The sequence below is a fragment of the Pseudophryne corroboree genome, chromosome 1 (assembly GCF_028390025.1).
Source record: "Pseudophryne corroboree isolate aPseCor3 chromosome 1, aPseCor3.hap2, whole genome shotgun sequence".
NCBI classification, from domain to species: domain Eukaryota; kingdom Metazoa; phylum Chordata; class Amphibia; order Anura; family Myobatrachidae; genus Pseudophryne; species Pseudophryne corroboree.
In genome coordinates this window covers 743,314,990-743,339,787 of record NC_086444.1, presented here as the reverse complement: position 1 = coordinate 743,339,787, position 24,798 = coordinate 743,314,990, and the positions used below count along the sequence as shown (strand labels likewise).

Here is a 24,798-nt window from a genome sequence, read left to right as displayed (position 1 = left end):
GTCTTCTCCCCACAGGAATTCTCCTAAAGTTTCAGTACCTGGGGGAATGGAACCAATCTATGGTCTATTCTCAGATTCTGAAACTGATGAGATTTCTTATGTGCCTGGGTATTCTAGTAGGAAAGGGAAGAATCGTCTGACTGCTCGACCTTCCTTTCCTGGTGTCTTCAAGCAGGCACAGGGGAAAAAGTTAAAGAAAAAGAAATATTGCTGACTCTTGCCTTGTTGTATAAAAAAAAATATATAAGATTTTTTTTCCTTGTCTTGTGTCCAGTGGCCACTGTCAAGGTGGGGGGGGCACTGTTACAAGCTGATGCCACAGCTTGTTTCTGTTTCTTGTCTTTGTCTGTTTGTTCCAGTGTCAGGTTTTTTAGTGTATCCCTTGGTTTGGAAAACCTGAATTTTGGGGTCCGTTGACCCCTCCTCAAGGGAAGGGGTACTGTTATGAGCCACGGCAGTGCCTCATTCCTGTTTTGCATTTTGGTTGTGTATTTTATGTTATACTTCTGTTTCTGTTCCCCGTGGGTGTCATGGGGTGTCCGGAGCCCACCCTTAAGGAGAGGGTACTGTTATGAACCACAGGTAGTGGTTTATTCCTGTTTTCCGTTTATGTATTTTATGTTATAGTTCTCTTGCAGGCCAGGATTTCCCTTTGCTCTGGTTTAGAAGACTCTTGTTTGCTGCCGGTGGTGAGTCTGTGTAATTGCAGCCTGTTTCCATGTGTTTGGCCTCACCTGTCTGTTTATTGCATCTTGTCAGTTTGGAGTCGTGCAACAGGGCAGCTGCACGACATAATTAATTAGGGCTCCCTGTTATATTCTGGCTCAGTGCATTTCACAGATGCCGGTGATAGTTCCTGTCCAGTTTCTGAGCTTCTGTCTAGCAGCTTCTGTCTTGCTGCTTCCAGCCTTGATCCAGTGTCTGATCCAGTGTCTGATCCAGGGTCTGATCCAGGGTCTGATCCAGTGTCTGATCCAGTGTCTGATCCAGTGTCTGATCCAGGGTCTGATCCAGGGTCTGATCCAGGGTCTGATCCAGCTTCTTGCTTTGAAGCGTTCCTGTCCTGAAGTCCAGTGGCTTTGTCTATTCCTGATCCTGATTCGGTATCCTGTTCCTTGGTGTCCACTGCTCAGTCATTGGAACTCTGCCTGTCCTCTGGTCCTGAGAGCCTGTGTCAGCTACATTGGGGGTTCCTGTACGTTTGCCAGTATTTTTACCGGTTCCGTGAGTAGCGGCTTTGCCGCGTCCGTCGGCCAAGGCGGCTGTATTCTTTAGTTTCTAATTACTGTTGTTTTGCAGAGAGTTCTGCATATGCTGTCACCACCGGTACACAACAGTATTGTGTCGGCGTGTGGACAGCATTTTCTTTGTTGTTGTTTATCCTGGCGGCTGTGCCGCACATACTTTATTTAAGTTCTGTAGCGCCCCTGACTCTGTATTTCTGTCTTTAGTTAAAGGTTCCCCTTATCACCCCGTCTCAGTTTACGCCTTGTCTCCAACTAAGACCGGGGGGCATCGGAGTTGGGCAGACATAATCCGCCCTTCAAACGCGGCTGCCGTGGGCCCAAGAAACCATAGTCACGCAGGCGTAGGCTGACAACGAGGGTGAGACAACGGAGTCAGGTTTCCGTAGGGGTTGCTGCTGAGCTCCGTATCTATTGCAGCTTTACGTTCCTGTACTTGGGGCTCATCAGCCCAGTTCCAGGAGTACCAAGTACAGTGAACATAACAGGAGCCCAACTAAAGTTTTTCAGTCACATCTGGATAACATCATGCCAGGATCCCTGGGTCATAGATCTTATTTGTCAGGGCTACAGACTGTAGTTTCAGGAGCCCCCACCTCACAGATTCTTCATATCAGGCTTACCAGTTTCACAAGAGGCAAGTACAACCTTACAAGATGCCTTTCTAAAACTGGTACAGACTAACGTCATTGTTCCAGTTCCACCTCATCTCCAAAACAAGGGATATTATTTCAACTTGTTTGTAGTACTGAAACCGGATGGTTCGGTAAGGCCGATTTTAAATCTAAAATAGTTGAACCCGTACTTACGAGTGTTCAAATTCAAAATGGAGTCTCTGAGAGTGGTAATCTCCGGTCTGGAGGAGAGGGAATTCCTAGTGTCTCTGGATATCAAGGATGCATACCTTCACATTCCGATCTGGCTGCCTCACCAGGCTTATTTGCAGTTTGCACTGCAGGACTGTCACTACCAGTTCCAGGCTCTGCCATTTGGTCTCTCCACGGCACCAAGGGTGTTCACTAAGGTGATGGAAGAGATGATGTTTCTCCTTCGCAAGCAGGGAGTGAACATAATTCCATACCTGGACGATGTTCTGATAAAGGCACCGTCCAGTGAGAGGTTGTTGGACAGCATTGGCCTCACAACCAAATTACTCCTGGATCAGGGGTGGATTCTAAATCTTTCGAAATCTCACTTAGAGCCAACTTGGAGGCTCCCATTACTGGGAATGATACTGGACACAGAGTCGCAGAAAGTTTTTCTTCCGTTGGAAAAAGCATTGGTAATCCAGACGATGGTTCAGGATGTCCTGAAGCCAAACCGGATATCGGTGCATCTATGCATTCACCCTCTGGGGAAAATGGTGGCCTCTTACAAGGTGATTCAGTATGACAGGTTTCATGCAAGACCCTTCCTGCTCGATCTGCTGGACAAATGGTCTAGATCGCATCTTCACATGCACCAGAGGATCCGTCTGTCGCCAAAAGCCAGGATCTCCCTTCTGTGGTGGCTACAGACTTCTCACCTAATTGAGGGCTGACGGTTCGGGATCCTGAATTGTATTCTGCTAACCACAGATGCAAGCCTCAGAGGTTGGGGAGCAATCACCCAGGGGGTGCAGTTTCAAGGAAGCTGGTCAAGTCACGAAGTCATCCTTCCAAACAACATTCTGGAACTCAGGGCTATATACAACACCCTTCTGCAGGCCTCATATCTTCAAGATTGGGCCATTCAGGTCCAGTCGGACAATGTGATGGCAGTGACGTACATAAACCAACAAAGAGGAATGAAAAGCAGAGCAGAAATGTCAGAGGTATCAAGAATTCTCCTCTGGGCAGAAAAACACGCTGTGGCATTGTCTGCGGTCTTCATTCCGGGAGTAGACAACTGGGAAGCAGACTTCCTCAGCAGACACGACCTGCACCCGGGGGAGTGGGGCCTTCACCCAGAGGTGTTCAGGTGCTTGACACGTCGATGGGGATGTCCACTAATCAACATGATGGCCTCTCTTCTCAACAAGAAGCTGAAGCGGTATTGTTTCAGGTCAAGAGACCCACAGGCAGTGGCACTGGACGTTCTGATGACTCCATTGGTCTATCAGATGGTGTACGTGTTCCCTCCACTTCCGCTAATCCCAAGAATTCTGAAAAGAATAAAAAGGGAAAAGTTTCAAGCAATTGTCATTGCTCCAGACTGGCCAAGAAGGTCCTGGTATGCGGACATTCTGGAGATGCTCCTCGATCCGTGGCCTGAACCTCTTCGCAAGGATCTTCTGCAACAGGGCCCATTCGTCTATCAAGACTTAACAAGGCTTCGTTTGACGGCATGGAAGTTGAAATGCTGATTCTAGCCAGGAAAAATACGTCTCTTGGTGTGAGAGCAGAAAATATTCTGCGGTGGAATTTCATCTGGGACGTTTCCTGCTTTTTCTGCAGTCAGGTGGGGATGTGGGCCTACGTCTGGGCTCCATAAAAGTCCAGATTTCGTCCGTGTCCATTTTCTTTAAGAAACAATTGGCTTCTCTCCCTGAGGTCCGGGCGTTCTGGAAAGGGGTTCTGCACATCCAGCCTCCCTTTGTGCCTCCCACGGCACCTTGGGATCTCAATTTGATGCTACAATTCCTCCAATCGTACTGGTTTCAACCGTTACAGGAGGTAGACGTAAAATATCTTACGTGGAAGACCGTCACACTGTTGGCCTTTGCTTCAGCAAGACGTGTGTCGGAGCTGGCGGTGTTGTCTCACAAGAGCCCTTATTTAATTATCCATGAGGATAGAGCTGAACTCAGGACTCGTCAGCAATTTCTTCCTAAGGTAGTGTCTGCATTTCACATCAACCAACCTATTGTGGTTCCGGTTGTTACCGACACCTTTATTACTTCAAAGTCTTTGGATGGTTGTGAGGGCTTTGAAGGTGTATGTGAAGAGAACAGCTCGTCATAGGAAATTGGACTCGCTGTTCGTTCTTTACGATCGCAATAAGATTGGGTGTCCTGCTTCGTAGCAGTCAATTGCGCACTGGATCAGGCTTACTATCCAGCATGCTTATTCCATGGCAGGATTGCCGGTTCCTAAATCTGTACAGGCCCACTCTACTAGGTCAGTGGGTTCTTCTTGGGCGGCTGCCCGGGGTGTCTCGGCCTTACAGCTCTGCCGACCAGCTACTTGGTCAGATTCGAACACGTTTGCAAAGTTCTACAAGTTCGATACTTTACTGTTCCTGTTACAAGTTTGGTTAGCATAGCTTTCCTTTTTGATCTGTGTGTGCTGGTTCGGAATCTCACCACTATCCTTTTATCCTTCTCTCAAAGTATGTCCATCTCCTCGGGCACAGTTTCCTAGACTGAGTCTGGTAGAGGGGCATAGAGGGAGGAGCCAGCCCACACTATAAAATTCTTAAAATGCCCAGGGCTTCTAGTGGACCCGTCTATGGGGGTCATTCCGAGTTGATCGCTAGCTGAATTTGTTCGCAGCGCAGCGATCAGGCTAAAAATCAGCAGTTCTGTGCATGCGTATGTGGTGCAATGCGCACGCGTGACGTACGGGCACAACGAACAATGTATTTTTGCACAGGGTCTAGCGATGCATTTCCGTTGCACTGGTAGCCGCAGAGTGATTGACGTGAAGTGGGCGTTTCTGGGTGGCAACTGACCGTTATCAGAGAGTGTGCGGAAAAACGCAGGCGTGCCAGGAAAAACGCAGGCGTGGCTGGGCAAACGCTGCGCGGGCTTGTGACGTCAAATCCGGAACTGAATAGTCTGAAGTGATCGCAAGCGCTATGTAGGTTTTGAGCTACTCTGAAACTACACAAAAAAATGTTGTAGCCGCTCTGCGATACATTCGTTCGCACTTCTACTAAGCTAAAATACACTCCCAGTGGGCAGCGGCATAGCGTTTGCACGGCTGCTAAAACTAGCTAGCGAGCGATCAATCAACTCGGAATGACCCCCTATAGCCCTTGGTACTAAATGGGTCCCCAGTATCCTCTACGGACTACGAGAAAAGGATTTACCGGTAGGTAATTAAAATCCTATTTTTTATGAAAAGTGTTGCCCACAATTAATTAAAAGTAATTTTGTTTCATAAAACCTTGCACATTTTCACTAAAGATTACAGCCTGCTTTTACTGGAAATGACAATACACATCAGCACATTTTTGTAAACTGTTCACAGACTACCGAGAGGGACAGTTTGGAAGGGGTAAGAAAGGTTTTTTGCACTAAAGATGGGCAGTTGGGAGGTATGTCCTACACACTCATTTATCTCAGTCAATCAAATATAAAACCATGTCAGTGGCTCCTTTAAACCAGTAACAAAGCATACTATGGCCCTCATTCCGAGTTGATCGGTCGCAAGGCGAATTTAGCAGAGTTACACACGCTAAGCCGCCGCCTACTGGGAGTGTATCTTAGCATCTTAAAATTGCGACCGATGTATTCGCAATATTGCGATCACAAACTACTTAGCAGTTTTAGAGTAGCTCCAGACTTACTCTGCCTGTGCGATCAGTTCAGTGCTTGTCGTTCCTTGTTTGACGTCACAAACACACCCAGCGTTCGCCCAACCACTCCCCCGTTTCTCCGGCCACTCCTGCGTTTTTTCCGGAAACGGTAGCGTTTTCAGCCACACGCCCATAAAACGGCCTGTTTCCGCCCAGTAACACCCATTTCCTGTCAATCACATTACGATCGCCGGAGCGATGAAAAAGCCGTGAGTAAAAATACTATCTTCATAGCAAAGATACTTGGCGCAGTCGCAGTGCGAATATTGCGCATGCGCACTAAGCGGAATTTCACTGCGATGCGATGAAAAATACTGAGCGAACGACTCGGAATGAGGGCCTATATTCTGTTGTGTTATGGTGGAAATAACGCAGAAAACAATATTTTTGAGAATAGTATATTGCTAGCCTTTCTCTCAATGGCAGAAAATTTCAGTTTACCCATTTTACTCAGTTTATCATTCTTTTTCATCACTTTGACATATTTTTTTTCCAGTTAGAATCCATCCCATATTCTTAGTCATTGACTCTGGGCTTGATGTAGTGAAAAGAGTGGAGAAGTGGACCAGTGTAGAAATTGCCCATAGCCACTAATCAGTATCTACCTATCATTTTTTAGAGTGCATTGATATATGCTTCCTCAAAACTGATTGGTTGCTATGGGTAATTTCCCCACTGCTCCACTTCTTCACTCTGTTCACTGCTTGATGCATCAGCCCCTCTATTAAATAACCTGCGATGTTAGCAGCAATGTATGGTAAAGCAGTCGAGGGAGGTAAATAATCTGAGCAAAGCATCTTTGGTATCTTGAATGTTTTACCGTCCAAATACCTGACATCATGTGCTTAAAGAATTATGTAGGTAACAATACTGAACTGCAATACATGTCTTTAACATAAATACTAATCTCCCCTGACCTTCTTCTCTCATCTTCTCATACTTCCTCTTGGCAATGTATCTTCTCCAAGCTTTCTGGATTGTCCTGGCAAAGGTGTCAAATTTTCTGTCTCTCGTCTCCTCCAGTAAGAAGAGCTGTAATGGTAACAAGCCTTATTAGCTCAATGTATGGATACAGCAAAACATATTTGTGGCCCTCTGTACTTTGGTTTGAATTATATATATTTGCGTACAACTAATGCGTACAACTAATACCCTTCACACCGCCAATGCCGGATCGCAACCGGGAATTGGAAACTGGTCCTTCCCGGGTGGGATCCGGCATTGGACCTAACTGCTGGCTTCCCTAACCCAGCAATATGCCGGGTCGGGTTGCCATAGCATAGAATTATCAGGTCAGGCGACCCGGGAATTCCACCATGGCCCTTTCACACCACACACCGACACGTGTTGACCCGGCAATATGCCGGGTTGATACCGGGTTATTTGTGCCGTGTGAAAGGGGTATAATACCAATTCAGATATGTAAAAACATACTCAGAAATGGTCTTTCAGTACAAAACCTTTCTAAACGCTTGTTTGCAAGATTATCATGAAATGAATACCATAGTCAATGTTCATAATTCAGAACCTTTATGGGTGACAATAAAACCTTGGTTCAGGTGACGTGTTCCCAGTGGAACCAGGTACTTACAATCCACAAGGCTTTAATACCACTCACAGTGCAGTAACATTCATTTTAACAAAATTACAGTTTATTGGATTAATCAAGTACAGTGTACTTAGTTTTGTATTTCGTCTTTGTTACAGATCAATTTGGTCCAGAGAGCTCCGTCACAATAAGCATCTGGAATCAGGTTGGTCTTGATGAGTGCATGCTGCAGGATATGGTCCCAATAATAAGACTGCTGTTTACTTGCAATGGGCAGCTTAAATACTACCAATTAGGGGCCTCATTCAGCTTCAGTTGCAATATGGTAAATACACAAATCAGCTTACTGCAATCACACGTGCATGAAGCCTGAAATGCGTTCACAGTGCGATTGCAGGGCCAGCAAAGTGTGATCGCACAGCAATTGCCAGGAAGTGGTTGTTTGTGGGACGTTATATGGCGTTTGTGGGGAGTGGTTGGCAAAATGCAGGCGAGTCATGGCCATTTTCAAGACGAGCATCTGACTTCAGCTGCAATTGCTGTGATTATAAACATGACACCGCTGCGACTGAAGCCAAGTATATCCTGCATATGCATGGGTACATCGGAACTATCGATAGTACTCAATTTCTGCGTATGCATCGCAATTATATGCAAATGCTCCAGTGGGTGTCTTTTACCTTTCTGGCCAGCTCTTAACATGCGTTTTTTTTAACAAAAGCAGTTCCAAGAAAATAAAAAACTTCTGTCTCAATAGCTATCCAAGCTGAATAGGGCCCTATATGCAGCACTCTGGAATAACTCCTGAATAAACAATTTCACTGGCAGAGAAAAGGTAAAAAGTTCAACATGTGTATATACATGTTCCAATCTCTCCCATTCCCTGCTCAGGTGGCTGGCTGCCTTAAAATACCTATTATCAGGGGCTTCCAAATCTCATTCTCCTCTGTCGAGGCCCGCATAACTCAGAGTGCTTCCAGAGTGTGCACCTCCCATGACCAGCACTCCTAGGGCTTTTATCAGCGATGGGGAGTAACAGACAAAGTGAAGCCGTAGACTAGAGTAGAGACCTGTTGCTGCACAGCTGGGGCGGTGCACAGTTGTGGCTGGATATGGCTCATTCTACACTCCTCGACCTAGTTTCTACTGGCTCCAGATGCCTTTATTGCTGTGTCTGTGGCTAATGTGACAGTGTTCTGTCATGTGACCCCTGCAACCTGCAGTGGCCGCCATCCTAACTAGGTGCCTATAGCTGATTCTGCAGACTGACTTACTGTGGCCATCACAGCTGGTCTACTGCGGCACTCACCCATGCAGTAAACCCTTCCTCATTGTAGCAATATTTTCCAGCGCCCTCAATTGACTTTATCTCTCATGTGTGTCTACTGCTCTTTCCTCACCCTGCTAAAATGCCTAAATGGGGGGTGGGGAACGACTCAGAATACTGCCTACTCTTGTTCAAGTCCCTCGTCTGGTAGCTTCTCAACATTCACTGGTGATCCCTTCTCCTCCAAGATCAGCTCTGCCTCCATTTGCCAAGCTAATGCCCTGCAGAATGGTGCCAGTTGACCTGAGTTTGACATTGGATCCTTCTGCTCCTCTCACTACCCGATCAATGTTATTTGCTGCATTCAGCACTGATATATCATATGGGCTGGAAATGTCGGTACAATCGATAAGAGTGGAAATCATGGGACTCGGAGGATGGGCAGACCATCTTGAGGAGAAGGTGCAGGAACTTGTTACTTTGCACAATGACCTCACTGCACACTTGGACTGCAATCTGAAGTATTTTCCATTAATTATAACCTGGCGGACCTGGTGTATAGATGACACAACCCAAGATATATTTTGTTCTGGTTCATAAGCAAATACTGTGTTAAATCTGGAAAGGTAACCCCTCCCCCCCCTCCCCATTCCCCATATAGCTTGTTATATTAACACGTTCTAAGCATTTGGGAGGGCTGGCAGCTCCTAACCTATCCCTATATCATTCTGCGTATTTGGTAGTTCAAATCAGTGACTGGGCCTTTCCCCCGGTGTCAAAACATTGGATGGACTAGGAAAGATGCCTGATACCACAATTCCCACTTTCTGAGTTGGTTTGGACACCTAAACAATTCTGCCCACTATTGTCCGATACTCCTAGACCTCCAGGTCTCAGTGTGGCAGGTATGCGGGATTACTAAGATTGCCAATATGTTATGTAACAATTCTGTGTTTCCCTTTCCTATGTAACCCCACCCCCACCCCCTGCTTTTTTCACAAGAATTTCAACTGTTTACTCCAGAGGGGCTATTCATTTGCTATTCATTCTCCATGGATGCAGGAGAAGTGGTTAAAGTTAGGGCACAATAACAATGGGAAGAGGACCTCCAAGTGACATTTACAACGCAGCAATGGGAGTCCCTATTTTTTATGTCTCATCAATTTTCCAAATATTACAATCACTCGGAGATGCAGTTTAAACTGCTTCATAGATTATATTTTACCCCAGCCAATTTACATATGATATGGCCTTCTCAGTCGAATTATTGTTGGCACAATTGCTCACCAGTGGAAGATATTTATCATGTTTTCTGAGGATGCCCCAAGACCCAACTATTGTGGTATGATATATTATCTGTAGCTTGTAAGATTCTCAATATCTCTTTTCAGTAAGTACTCTCCCTAGAACTCCTTCAACTCTACCCATCTGACCCTCCTGAAACAGACAGATATATTTTGGGGCATATCCTGATTGCTGCTAGAGAAATGAACTCAGAGATTGAACTCAGCAGCAATGGAAATGCCCATTCCCCCCGTCTTTGTATAACATTTTACATAAAATCCATTACGCTTTTCAACTGAAAACCCTCCTCTAATTTGTTACGTATGGGGATGGTGCTTCAATGCTCATTGAGAATCCTCGAAAACATTTTTTTTTCTGATTGTTCCCCAAGGATCATATGTTTTGTATGTAGTGCTACATTTTGTATTGTGCATGTAGATTTTTATGCTAAAGTACTTGCTATATATGAATCCCTAGCCCCTCCTTTACTCCTTTCTGTATCCCTTCTCAGGGTTGGGCCTGATATGCCAGAGGTCGTGATGCTGGTGGACAGAACCGCGGCATCCCAAAGGTAAGAATTCCGACAATGTGAGAATCTAGACAGGGGCAAGGTAAGTATACCTACCATTCCTCAATGCCTCCCTAACCCTAATTCCTTGCTCCACATACCACCGCAGCCTAAACCTAACTCTCCCAGATGGCGCCTAGACCTACCCCCCTTCCAACATCCTAATCCTAAACCGCAGCTTAACCATAACCCTCTCCAAGGGTGCCTAAACCTAATCCCCCCCCGCAGCCTAAACCTACCCCCCTCCCCGCAGCCTAACCCTAGCCCTCCCCATGTAGTCTAAACCTAACCTACCTCCCCACCCCCTTACAGCTTACCTCTCAGTACACACTTGTTCGGGATTCCTGCGCTGGGATCGTGATCCTGGTCGGGATGCCGGTGCCGGCATTCCAAGCAGTGTCAGTGCCAGTATTTTGACTGCCAGGATCTCGCCCACCGGTCCTGGAGTAGCCTAGACAGTCTCCAGACTTCAACCCAATAGAAAATCTGTGGAGGGAGTTGAAAGTCCGTGTTGCCCAGCGACAGCCCCAAAACATGACAGATCTAGAGAAGATCTGCATGGAAGAGTGGGCCAAAATACCTGCTACAGTGTGTGCAAACCAGGTCAAGAACTACAGGAAACATTTGACCTCTGTAATTGCCAACCGAGGTTATATTACAAAGTATTAAGCTGAACTTTTTGATTGCCTAAATATTTATTTTCCGCAAGAATATACAAATAAATTGTTTAAAAATCATACAATGTGATTTCCTAGGTTTTTTTTCCAGATTCTGTCTCTAACAGTTGAAGTGTACCTATGATGAAAATTACAGACCTCTCTCATCTTTTTAAGTGGGTCAACTTGCACAATCGGTGGCTGTCCAAATACTTTTTTGCCCCACTGTGTGTGTGTGTGTGTGTGTGTGTGTGTGTGTGTATATATATATATATATATATATATATATATATATATATATATATATGTGTGTATGGCACTATTTAATAATTACAGGTAAGGGTTTGTGTCACCTAGGGGGGGATGTATTAAACCTTCCAGAGAGATAAAGTGGACAAGATACCGATAGCGACCAACCATCTATGGACAGTGCTAGATAACTGAAGCTGATCGGATGCTATGAGCAAGTTCTCCACTTTGTCTCTCTTGACGGTTCATACATCTCCCCTTTATGCCTGTAATGACAAATGCAGATACAAAACTAACAGAACTTAAGATCTATTTAATGCAGCATGTAACTCCCAATTGCAGATGCTGTAGTTCGCAGACAACAGGATTAGATATTTATCTGGTATAGTGATGCCATATACTTTAACAGTGCACCTGGTGCATCTTATCATAGTTAAAGAACAAGAAAGAAAGACCCTCTGTTGGTGCACTCGTTTGGCTGAAGATAAGTGTCATAGCTAAGAACCATTAAAATGCAAAACTCATATTACTGTTTTATGTAAACAACACACTGTGTCCTCCCATCACATACAGTGATAGAGGTTATAGCTATAACATACCGATTCTGGATTCTTCACAAACACCTTGGATTTTCCCATTTGGTACTGGTCAGCATCCATATTTACTGATCTCAAGAGATGCTGTACCCCTTGCCGCTCATCCCCTCTCCATCTAGGCCAAGTTTCCTGTGTGAGGATGGCATATCTGACAATATAGAAAAAGAAAATATAACAACAAAAGTTTCCTATAGAACAGTAGCTCCTATATGATGTTATTATGTTAATAAGTAACTATATATGACAACTTCAATGAGATTCATGTTTCCTACCTTTGTAGGAATTTGTTGAATACCCTTCGATAGGCAAAGCCAGCCCGACGTACACGGATGTTCTCCTTCAGGCCTAGATACTCCACTTGATGTTTGACTCTGGAATGCATAGAGGATTAATACTAAAATTTCGAATTAAATCTAAATTGTATTCCAATTAGAAGAAATGAACATCAATGTCCCCCCAAACTATGTTCTCTCCTGACCTGCTCTCTTCCCAGTCTTTAGACCTTTTCGTCTCATTTGGTTTAATACAACGGATGTAATGAGGTGTGCACTTCATCAGAGTATTCACAAGGTCATTTGCTTGTTTCTACAATAAAGAGATTATATTATTGTGATACACAGTCCAGAAACACGGGAAGCCACAGAATTACTGTATGAAGTCTCCATTTGTGCTCCTTAAAAAAAATAAAATATATATATATATATATATATATAATGATGTGGTAGACCGGTAGACAGATTTCACCAGCATGATTGGACACATTAGATAACATACAAAAGTATGGATTTAAGATATACTCCTGCGCACTCTCACTGCAGCCGAACACAAGGTCCTACCCTGATGTGTCACCTCACACATCCAAGGATTAATATACAGAAATGTTTTGGATGGGACCCTAGAGTGGCGCAGAGGTACAAAAAACACTCTATGTATTACCCGTATGGGTCAGAGTCCATCAATTTCCCAAGGAATGGTCCGTATGTAGGTTCAATTCCAATGGATGATATGTGGAAAAAAGTAGCAAATTATACTTACCGATAATTTCATTTCTTCGAGATACTCCATGGCAGCCATTACTCTGGGATTTATCCCTACTCCTAGATTTTAGACAGGAAGTTTTTTTTTCCTATTTTAGGCTCCGCCCCTCTGGGAATATAGGTCCGACCGCCCCTGGCTTCCCCAGTCTTTTGAGTGTCTCCTTGACGGAGCCTAGGAAAAAAAAAACAAAGCTATATCGCGGTGGGAAAACTAGGCTGCCATGGAGTATCTCGAAGAAATGAAATTATCGGTAAGTATAATTTGCTACTTTCTTCTACGCTACTCCATGGCAGCCATTACTCTGGGATATACCAAAGCATCCTAGTAGGGAGGGAAATAAACCACACAGAGCCCAAATGATGCTCAAATTAAATTTTTTATGCAGTTGCTTCCTTCAGTACTGCTTCTCCAAAATGACCACAAGAGACATCTAAGCCATAATGTCTGGTGAATGTATGGATGGACGACCATGTTGCTGCCGTACATATCTCTTTTATCGACACCTGCGCTCTTCTTGCCCAGGATGTAGCCACAGCCCTTGTAGAGTGTGCCTTAATGTGGTCTGGAACTGGTCGGCCATTTTCTTGATATGCGAATGCAATCAATTCCGTAATCCATCTAGCAATCGTGTTTTTAGAAGGCAATTCACCTCTTTTGACTCCAGAGTGTAAAACAAACAGATTTTTAACTTTCCGGAAGTCTTTCACTCTCTCTAAGTATATGGAGACTGCCCGTAAGACATCCAACATATGCAATCTTTCTTCATAATCATCCGTTGGGTATGGGAAGAAAGATGGAAGAATGACCTCTTGGCTCATATGGAAGTTTGAAACTAAAACATTTCTTTGGCAGAAATTCTGGATTATTTTTTTAATATTATTCTATCTGGAAGAATATTCAAATAGGGCTCCTCAGCCCAGAGAGCCTGTAGTTCTCCAACCCTTCTCGCTGAAGTTATTGCTGTGAGGAAAACTACCTTCCAGGTAAGCATTTTTAAAGAGATTTCCCGCAGAGGTTCGAAAGGCAAATCCATCAGCGTATTCAGAACAAGATTCAGATCCCAGGTTGGTATAACTGATCTGACTCTAGGACGTTCCCTCTTGATGGCTTGACAGAATCTCTGCACCAAGTTATCCTCCGACAACTTTCTATCCAGCAATATACTTAAGGCTGATATTTGCACCTTGATGGTTGATACTGCAAGACCCATCTGAAAACCTTCGCTTAGAAACTGCAGTACCTGCGGGACTTCAACCTTAGAGATTTCGGCGCCATCTCCTAACCAATCGCCAAATTTTCTCCATACTCTATAATAGGACTTTGAAGAGATATTCTTTCTTGCTTTCATAAGTAAGGTAACAACCTGTTCTGAAAGGCCTTTACTTCACAGGATTGACCGCTCAACTTCCATGCCGTCAAATGGAGACTCTGTGGGTTTGGATGGCAGATTGGTCCTTGTCGCAGTAACTCTGGTTCTATTGGTAAGGTCCATGGACCCTGTATCGCCATTCTGAGGACTGTGGGAAACCACACTCTGTTTGGCCAATGGGGTAGAACTAATATAACTACCACTTTCTCCTCTCTGATTTTTCGTAGGACTCGAGGTATCATTGGTAGTGGAGGGAACACATAACTGAGGCTGAAGTTCCATCTCTGGGAGAGAGCATCTGTCCCGCTGGAATTTGGGGACTGGTACCTTGAAAAGAAATATTTCACTTTCGTATTCTGAGATGTGGCCATCAGGTCTATCTGAGGGTACCCAAACCTCTGTGTTATCAAGTGGAACACCTGAGGATTTAGCTCCCATTCTCCCGGTAATACATCGTGTCTGCTCAGGTAATCCGCCACTAGGTTGGATTCTCCAGGGACATGAAGGGCTGTTATGGACTTTAGGTTTTGTTCTGCCCAATCCAAAATCTTTGCTACTTCCACCCATAGATCTCGACTCCTGGTGCCTCCTTGCCGGTTTAAATATGCCACAACTGTCACATTGTCCGAGAATACTCTCAGATGAGACTGCACCAGCAGTGTCTGAAAGCAACGTATCGAGTTCCACACTGCCCTCATTTCTCGCTTGTTGGAAGACATGAGTTTTTCTTGGGTGGACCATGACCCCTGGCATGTGTGACTTAACAGATGACCTCCCCAACCTGTGGCACTTGCATCTGTTGTCAAGACAGCGTACTTGGGCTGCACTAAGGACACTGACCTTCGGCTTAAGCTCTGGTCTATCCACCAATCCAGGGACTTCTTTGCTCCTTGAGTAAGGATTATCTTGTGGTCTAGGTCTCTGCCTATACGGACCGCTCTTATTATGTCCCACTGGAACGTTCTCATTTTCCACCTGGCCCAGGGTACTACTTCTATCGTAGAAGACAACATCCCCACAAGATGTAGGCCTAGGCGGAGTGAAATGCTGTCCTCTACCTGAACCAGGGATGAGAGATCTTGAATTTTTTTGCATCGGTCTTCCGACAATGCCACCGTGTACTTCTTTGAATCTATCCAAACTCCTAGGAACTGTAGGCCTTGTGTTGGATCTAGCTTGCTCTTCTTCCAGTTCACTAGCCAACCATGAGCCTGAAGAATCTGAAGAGTCTCCTGTACCGCTACTATTAGAGTCGCTTTCGTACTTGCACAGATCAGCAAGTCATCCAGGTACGGCCACAATGCTATGCCCATCACTCTCATGTGTGCCACTAGAGCTAGGAGGACTTTCGTGAAAACTCTTGGTGAGGAAGACAGGCCGAACGGCAGACAAGTGAATTGAAGATGTTTCCCGAGGACGTAAAACCTTAGGAATCTCCGGTCGTCTGTGAATTGGCACGTGAAAATAGGCGTCTTTCAGATCTATAGAGGCCATAAAGTCTCCCTGCTTTATTCCTAATAGTATGGTCTTCAGCGTCTCCATATGAAACCGTTTCTTTATAAGGAATCTGTTTAATCTTCTTAAATCTAGAATTGCTCTGAACTCTCCCGATGGTTTCTGAATCAGGAACATCCTGGAATAAAAACCTCTTCTCTCTTCTGCCACCGGTACCTTTTCGACTGCACGTGCTTTGAGAAGATTTTTTATAATATCCTGAAAAGCTGTTATCTGTTCTTCTGACGTTGGAATCTTTGATTTTACAAAATTCCTTCCTGTCGGTTTCTCTATAAATTCTATATGATAACCCTGGGAGATTACCTTTAATACCCAGGCTTCCTGGGTTGACTGTTGCCATTGATCTGCAAATTTAATTAATCAGCCTCCTACTGACTCAGCATTCTGGGGCATCATATAGTCAGAATTTTCTATTACCTCTTCTGCCAGACTGACGAAAGGACTGCCTGGTAGTTGTTGGAGTATATCTACTATACTGTCTACCTGGCATGTATGACCTGGCCTCCTTAAACTGTTGCTTGGGTGAAAAAGCTCTAAACCTCGATTTTCTATCATATGGCAGCTTCGCGGACTTACCACCTGACATGATATTGATTATCGATTCCAGCTTGCTTCCGAACAGGCGAGAGCCTTCATAAGGAAGAGCTATCAATCTGTTTTTTGAATGGACGTCTGCCGTCCAGGAACGCAGCCACAGTGACCTTCTAGCCGCTACGCCTGCTGCTAATGATTTTGCTGCATATTCGACTACCTCAAGAGAGGCCTCACACAGGTATTCCACCGCCTTCATCATCACAGCCAGGTCTTTCTGCAAGTGATGTCTGGATACCTGATCTTCCAAATCATGATTCAGGTTGTTCCCCCACAACCTCAGGGTTCTGGTTGTTGACGCCATCGCTACCCCAACTTTTAGCGTCACCGCTGATGCTTTATGGACTTTCTTCAAGGAACTTTCAACCTTCTTATCCATTGCATCTTTAAGTACCGCACCATCTTCCAACAGGATAGTGGTTTTAGAAACAACTTCTGCTACTGCAGCATCCACTTTAGGCAATTCACACCACCTAATGAATTCTTCATCCTGCACCGGAAACATGCGATCCAACCTTTTCATATAATTGAGACGCCTGTCCGCACTCTGCCACTGCACTGACATAACATCCTTCAGTACCTTATGCACCGGAAAACATCGTTTTTTCTTAATCCTATCTTCAAATAAAGGATCCTGAGCATCATCCTCCTGTGCTTCATCCTTAATATTTAAAGCCCTATACATATGCTTAAGTAAGCTATCAACTATATCCAAATTAAATGATCTATCTGGCTCCTGAGCCTCCTCAGATTCTACCGGAGAGCATAATCTAACACCACAAGACTATCCGAATCTTCTGCAGCGTCCAGACTTGTCTGTGACCTGGATCTCTTAGCCCCCTGAAGTTCCTTTAATTTATCCTTTGTCACAAATGATTTTTTCATCCATTCCATAACATCCTGAATTTGCCTAGATTGGCCCTGGGATGCTTCACAATCCTCACACAACTTGCTATGTTTATCTCCAGAAAAACTTTTTTTTTACATCTAGAACAAGCCAAATGCTTCTTTTTATATGTTCTCTTCCTAGGAACTTCAGACACACTGCAATCAAAGCAAAATAGTATCCTAAACACCCTAACTACATAACATAATAAGTGCCCTAAATGAGATTGCTTACCATTCCTGGGCACATGTAGGCGTAGAGGGAGACCTTTCTTTGTCCATAGCCACTGTATCCTCCTGTAGCACCCTTATTCCTCTCACTGCTGTTTTTACTAAGATTCCAGTATCACTCTCAGCGGTGGACCGCGCCATCTTGGCCGCCTTTAACCCCCAGCTGCCGCCGGCGCATGCGCAGACCGATCCGCGGCAACTTCCGGGATTCGGCCGCGCACTTCCGCCCGCCGCGTCTAGCGCTGCTTCCGCCCTCCAGCATCTCAGCGGTTGGCAATCATCAGCGGTGGGGGCTCACAGGGAACAATAATACTCCTCCCGGGCGCCATGCACTTCCACAGGTAACACTCCTTGCACAGTGGTGAGCGGCACTTCTACTGCCACAGGCAGTAATTATAGTCGTCCATTATCAGTTACTGGCAGCATTTCTACTCCACAGTCAGTAATTATAATGATGCCATACAGCATTATGTACTGCCACAGGCAGCAATTACAATGCTCCTCCATGGATCCCGGGTGCCAAACCCCTTCCAGCCGCGGCTCACAGAGGCGCATTAGGCTGGGAAAATCCTGGTAAGCCTCATATTTGACAAAAACAACAAACGACTACACTGTCACTATCTAAGGAGATAGGAAAAAGACTGGGGAAGCCAGGGGCGGTCGGACCTATATTCCCAGAGGGGCGGAGCCTAAAATAGGAAAAAAAAACTTCCTGTCTAAAATCTAGGAGTAGGGATAAATCCCAGAGTAATGGCTGCCATGGAGTAGCGTAGAAGAAACACAGTTTATATGCCCTTATACGGATGACTTCTTTATAGGTGTGATCCAGAGTGTTTGAAAGTAAGCACGCATGTAAGCGGCATTTCACCATCAACACCAGGGTGAACCTGTATGGATAGATACTTCACATCCCGAATATATCATAGTCGAGGGAGCCTGGGTGGAAGTCTTTTATTGAAATCTTTTTAAGGATTTATACTGAACATTGGTATATAAACTGTAGGGTCCCATCCAAACTATTTCTGTACATTAGATAACATGGCCGTGCATTATTTCCCAATGGCCACACACCTCAGACCTGAAGACCTGATCTACTTACAACCTAATCATAAAGCCACAGCTGTATCAGTCCACAGGTTTAAAGAGTAACTTCTGTTTCTCCCTACGTTATCTCCACATACTGTAGAACTATTTTGTCACAACAAGGACCATTTCATACAGTAAGATAGATATACAACTCCTTGGGGTGTGGTCACTCTCTGATATACACATGCCTTTGGTGGTTGAACGTGGTTAAAAGTAAATATGTGCAATCTGCTTTTTTGCTGTTTTGAAAATATGGATTAATAACGAAGCAAGATTTACACATTGCAGATTGATTTAAAAAAATTGCTTTTTGGCCATATTGGGAAGATTATTTATGCTGCGTGATTAGAAATAAGCAAACCATTACAGGTTGAGTATCCCATATCCAAATATCCGAAATACGGAATATTCCGAAATACGGACTTTTTTGAGTGAGACTGAGATAGTGATACTTTTGTTTTTTGATGGCTCAATTTACACAAACCTTGTTTAATACACAAAGTTATTAAAAATATTGTATTAAATGACCTTCAGGCTGTGTGTATAAGGTGTATATGAAACATAAATGAATTGTGTGTATGTACACACACTTTGTTTAATGCACAAAGTTATAAAAAATATTGGCTAAAATGACCTCCAGGCTGTGTGTATAAGGTGTATATGTAACATAAATGCATTCTGTGCTTAGACTTGGGTCCCATCGCCATGATATCTCATTATGATATGCAATTATTCCAAAATACGGAAAAATCCCATATCCAAAATACCTTTGGTCCCAAGCATTTTGGATAAGGGATACTCAACCTGTACTATTTTATGAAAATAAAACTACTTCTTGAGAAAAATATGTGGGTATACTGCTTAAATAATTACTTATCGTACTATTATTTGGAATGTAACCAGCCCAAATAGTGAAATATAAAAAGTACTTTATGATGTTGTTAGTGTTCAACATTTTTCCCCCCATTGCTTGTTAGCATAAATCAGGGATGGGGACCTTCGGCCCTCCAGCTGTTGCTGAACTACACATCCCAGCATGCCCTGCAACAGTTTTAGCATGGCCAAAGAGCAAAACTGTAGCAAGGCATGCTGGTATGTGTAGTTCAACAACAGCTGGAGGACCGAAGGTTCCCCACCCCTGGCATAAATCATGACAATTTAATAAAACAAAATTAAGGACAAATGAAGTCACAACAATAATAAACCAATACCACACCCGCCTCCATATACATCACACTCACATCCTCACAAAGTCGTGTCCATGTATAGGGATTATTGGGAGGCATGGGTACTGTGGCAACAAATAAATGATTTAGTTGAGAGTACCTTGATTTTTGAGCCTGCTGTAGTCGGCCTACTTTTTTTGTCTGAATCCAGTTTCTCTGGGAAAAGACTCTGTATAAATTGACTGGACAGAAATAAAAATAACATTACTACTCACAAGGTGATTGAGGATTTTTTATTTTATTTATATAGTTTATATTTGTTTTATTTTATAGTTGAGTTCACCTCTTTACTGGGGAACTGTAGGGGTTGTGTCTATTTCCTAGTGGGCTAAGGGACATTTGACCCACGTGACACGCAAGAGAAGGGGAGGAGCAAGTTCGGCAAAGGGTCCAGAAATGGACACTTGTGGGCTCGCTTCGCTCGCCACGCTTCTGGCACGGTGGCTTGTTCCACTCCACTTCGCTCGCCACCTGATTACTAAAGGTAATAGTTGGTGGCATTGATACTGAAAGTAGTATCCTGCCATCCTTGCTCCGCCCCCTGATGTCACAGGTCCCTTAGCCCACTAGGATTTAGCATCTACCAAACTGCAGCACGGACAGTAGACACTTAATACAATATAATGTGTTTAAGTTTATAACTGCTGGTAGCCCCATAATATATCTAATGATTATATAGAATATAGTTTTATATAATGCAAGTATATATTATATATAATTATATAAAGTAAATTATTTGTTTACTGGTCTTAAATTATACCTGCATACAGCATACAGTGAATACCAGTAACATGACTATTTTCACTCTCCTTTGTGCACATAGCTTAGAAATATTTATTAGAAGAAGCCAATATTATGAATTTAAAATGCATTGTTTTTCTTACACTGACTTTGCAGTGCAACTTTGTTAAAAATGTATGTTATTTAGCTTTTCTTCACCACTGTAGCACAAACAGCTTAATCCTATCTTTAGTTTTTTGTTCTAAATGTAACAATTACAGGACAAAATGATCAAATTGTAAAGCACAGCATATAATTTAGCAGTTTCTACAGAGCATTGGAAACTCAGCTCATAAACTTTGGATGTGCAGTTCTGAGAAGACAGAGAGATGTGGCTCATCCTAAGCAACATACATAAGATGTGGTTGGTCAACCAACACGTTTCACCTCATCAACTGCATCAAGGATATCTGTGAGACAAAATGTGTTGGGGGGACTCCCATGTTTTGTCTGGCTCTTTTTTGATTTTGGATACTGTTAGCCACACTGGCAAGTTGTCGGCTGTTGTACCTGACAGCGTTGATGAGATAAGTACATGCATTCACTGTCTCTGTGAGCAGATTTGATTTGGAATGTTTTTAATAAATTACTACTTGTGTAAGGATAAAGCACTAGTGGATCAATTATTTTATAGATCATATATCAGCAGCAGGTTGATTATACACAGAGCCGGCCTTAGCTATAGGCAGGCTAGGCATTTGCCAGGTCATCCAAGCATGTCTAGGGGCATCCAAGCATGTGCCTGCAGTATCTCATGTTGGGAGAGACAGTCTGCAAACTATCTGTTAATTTCTAAATGTATTCAATCAGTACTTGTATACACTGCTGTTTACATTTGTCAAATAGAATGCACACTGTCCCTTGAACTCCCTCCGACATGCTTGAATGTCCCTGACTTGTGAGACCTTAGACAGCAGAAGCCCAGTAACTGCAATTCCTGGACCTGTAACATTTTCACTGACTATATAAGGTTATTACTGGATGGCTCCTTATGATACCACATCTGTATTGTGGAAGACTGCTCCACATAAATCTGACATCACCTATACCAGTGGTTCTCAACCGCGGTCCTCAAGTACCCTCAACAGTTCATGTTTTACAGGTCTCCTCCCAGGATTGCAAGTGAAATAATTTGCTCCACCTGTGGGTCTTTTAAAATATGTCAGTGAGTAATGAATACACCCGTTCAACTGCTAGGTGACCTGAAAAACATGAACTGTTGGGGGTACTTGAGGACCGAGGTTGAGAACCACTGACCTATACTGCTTGTGCACATGGGGGAGGGGGACCCTGCTATCCTGTGTCCCTTATCCCTGTGCAAACCCCAGGTGTCTGCAGGGATATAACATGGGCAGTCTTCTCCCCACACTTTATTTCTCAGTCAGTCCATGCCGTAGAATTCCCCTGTCATCCAGCACTGTAACTTGGTCAGTAAGTTGCACTGCACTATTTCTATATGAAACGTCAGTGTAGCGTGACTTTCAGATTCGTCAGACTGGAGAGCTGAGCATATTGCTCCTGCAGTATAAAATAAAGGGCATGCAGTTACCGGGAGTAACAGACACCAGCAAACACACTGAACAGTGAAGAGAATGGACTGCTGCTACATGTTTGATGTCTTTTTGTATAACCAGCAAGTATGACAGTATCTGGACTCTGCTGCCATCTGTGTCCAACCAGCAAGCTAAAATAAAGGATGAGGCTTGCAAAGGATGGCATACTCTATGAGGTCACATCCCTTGTGCGGGTGCCCCTTTAATGTTTGCAAGCGCAAGCACTCACCCATCCTGCCACCCCCATCTCACAAAACACAGTCACAGATCTAGGGAGCTGCATGGGCGCACACATTGACTGCAAGCACACCAGCAAGCAAAAGTAAGTTTTATTAAAAAAAAAAAAAGCTACTATCATTACTAATGTGGAGCATATGTGTAAGGTGCATTATTGTGTTGAATTTTGTGTATTATGGGCATTACTGTGGGGCATTATGCAGGGTTGAACTGGTCCACAGGGGCACAGGGTAACCCCTGGTGGACCCCACTGTCTGAGTGTAGCAGGGTTAAATGCAGAACTAGCGGCGGTACTAGGGAGCACCAGCCAAAATTTTGCCTAGGGCATCAAATTGGCTAGGGCCGGCTCTGGTTATACAGATACAATATGTGAGAAGCACATGAACATTATTAGATAAGCTTAATATCAAGAATATAAAAGTGATGTTGGCATTTTGCTGTGCGCGCTATTATTAGTGTTTAACCTATACTTGATACACCAGGGCCGAAAGTAGGATTTTTGGCACCCAGGGCAAGGAAGCCATTCGGTGCCCCCCCCCCCCCCCCCCCCCCCGCGCGCACACACGCACGCACACACACACGCAGAAATAAAAAAAAGAATAATAATAAAATAAATAACAAATAAATAAATAAATAAAATATAATTAAATAAACAGAAAAAACAGAAAAGGAATAAAAAATGTCAATACAAAGAGCATCGTTGTGACACAGCCCATAATTGTGATGCCACACATTACAGTGATGATGCTTTGTAGCCACAGTACATAATGCCTCTACAGCCATAATACCCACTTGCAGCCACATCATGCCCCCTGCCCGCTAGCCACATTATGCGAACCCTAGCCACCTCATTCCTATCCCATGGACCATCATGTTCTCTCCAGCTACAGTAGAAGTGTTCCACAGTAGAAGTATACCATGTTAGTATGGTATGCAAACTCATTTCCCGTTATACACTCACCAAGGCTTCCTGTAGTATGCTTGTGTTCTCCGTTGGCTGCTGGTCTGAGCAGCTCCCCAAAAGGTCCCAAAGGTCCCACAGTCCTTACTCATCTGGGGGGCGGAGCCGGAGGCATATTTTTGCAATTAAGCTGTGGCAGTGCTACTGTAGTACTGATCTACTCTGCCTCCGTTGTGATCCAATTGGCTGAAACTTTCCAGCCGCGGGCTCTGTATGGGCCGGTGTTCTGTCTGACCATGGTGATCTGCGTGCAGGGATGGAGGGACGTGGTGTGAGCAGAGCGGGAGCTGACCGGGATAGTACTTGATGCTGCTGCCACTGAGAGAGAGTGAAGTGGACCGGGCGTACTTAGTGTGCAGAGCGGGAGCCGATGGGGATAGTGCTTGATGCCGCTGCCACTGAGAGAGAGAGGGTCCACTTCACTCTCTCTCAGTGGAAGCGGCATCAGGCACTATCCCCGTCAGCTCCCGCTCTGCACACTACGTACCCCCGGTCCACTTCACTCTCTCTCAGTGGCAGCGGCATCAGGCACTACCCCCGTCAGCTCCCGCTCTGCTCACACCAGGTCCCCCCATCCCTGCAAGCAGATCACTATGGTCAGATTAGCTGTCTCCCTTCCGCACAAGGCAGGCTGTGAGGGGAGGGGAGCGTTACCTTGCAAGGCGGCTGGTGGACGCAGCTACCGGTGCCCAGTGTCAGGCAGTGAGCTCGGCGCCCCCTCAACAGCGGCGCCCGGGGCACGTGACCCCTTAGCCGCCCCCTAGTTATGGCCCTGGATACACTATGAGTTTTCCCTTTTAGGTTTTAGATCATTGGAGTTCATGATTGATGAGGAAGTAGCTGCCATCTGAGGACAATTACACACACACACACACACACACACACACACACATATACTCACACACATACTATCAATGTGTGTTTGTCGTGTATGTTTGTATAGCACGTAGATGCTATCAATAAAAAGGTAATGTGCATATACTGCTAGGGTAGGTTTAGGAAGGTTAGTATGTTCAGTGCTTTAGAGCTTGCCATGCTAGTGTACCTCTGGCAACTTTAATTACATAGTGAAACATTGAATGAGACAGATAGTACAGAAAATATTGCTGGTCAGAGAGAAATATGCTACTTACTGCTCACTGCTCTGCATCAGTTCAATAAGGTCTATAAAAAGAACATCTCGATTCCGTTCACAGAATCCTTCAACATCATATGAGACCTGGAGGAAGAATTGCTATATGTTCAACAATCTAAAGGGCCCCATATACTACAATGATATGTCTGAGGCTGAAGTCAGAGGCGATTTCTCTTGAACTCTCCCGGGAGCTTCCCGGGAGTGGTTTCATACGATTTGGTACATTTTGCATGCAATATAACGTATGCGATCCCAGCCAACCGACATATCACGAGTGC

General features: G+C 44.4%; 1 protein-coding gene across 1 annotated transcript in view; it reads right to left on the bottom strand.

The window, feature by feature from the left end:
• The window catches only part of MYO1F (myosin IF), a 310,663-nt gene that overhangs the window by 61,181 nt on the left and 224,684 nt on the right, over positions 1-24,798 (bottom strand). The window contains exons 15-20 of the mRNA XM_063916390.1: positions 24,519-24,604; positions 19,955-20,036; positions 12,392-12,498; positions 12,186-12,284; positions 11,917-12,061; positions 6,662-6,776 (exon numbers count right to left, since the gene is read on the bottom strand). Of these exons, the coding sequence (XP_063772460.1) occupies positions 6,662-6,776; positions 11,917-12,061; positions 12,186-12,284; positions 12,392-12,498; positions 19,955-20,036; positions 24,519-24,604 (634 nt within the window). The remainder of the gene's footprint in view (positions 1-6,661; positions 6,777-11,916; positions 12,062-12,185; positions 12,285-12,391; positions 12,499-19,954; positions 20,037-24,518; positions 24,605-24,798) is intronic.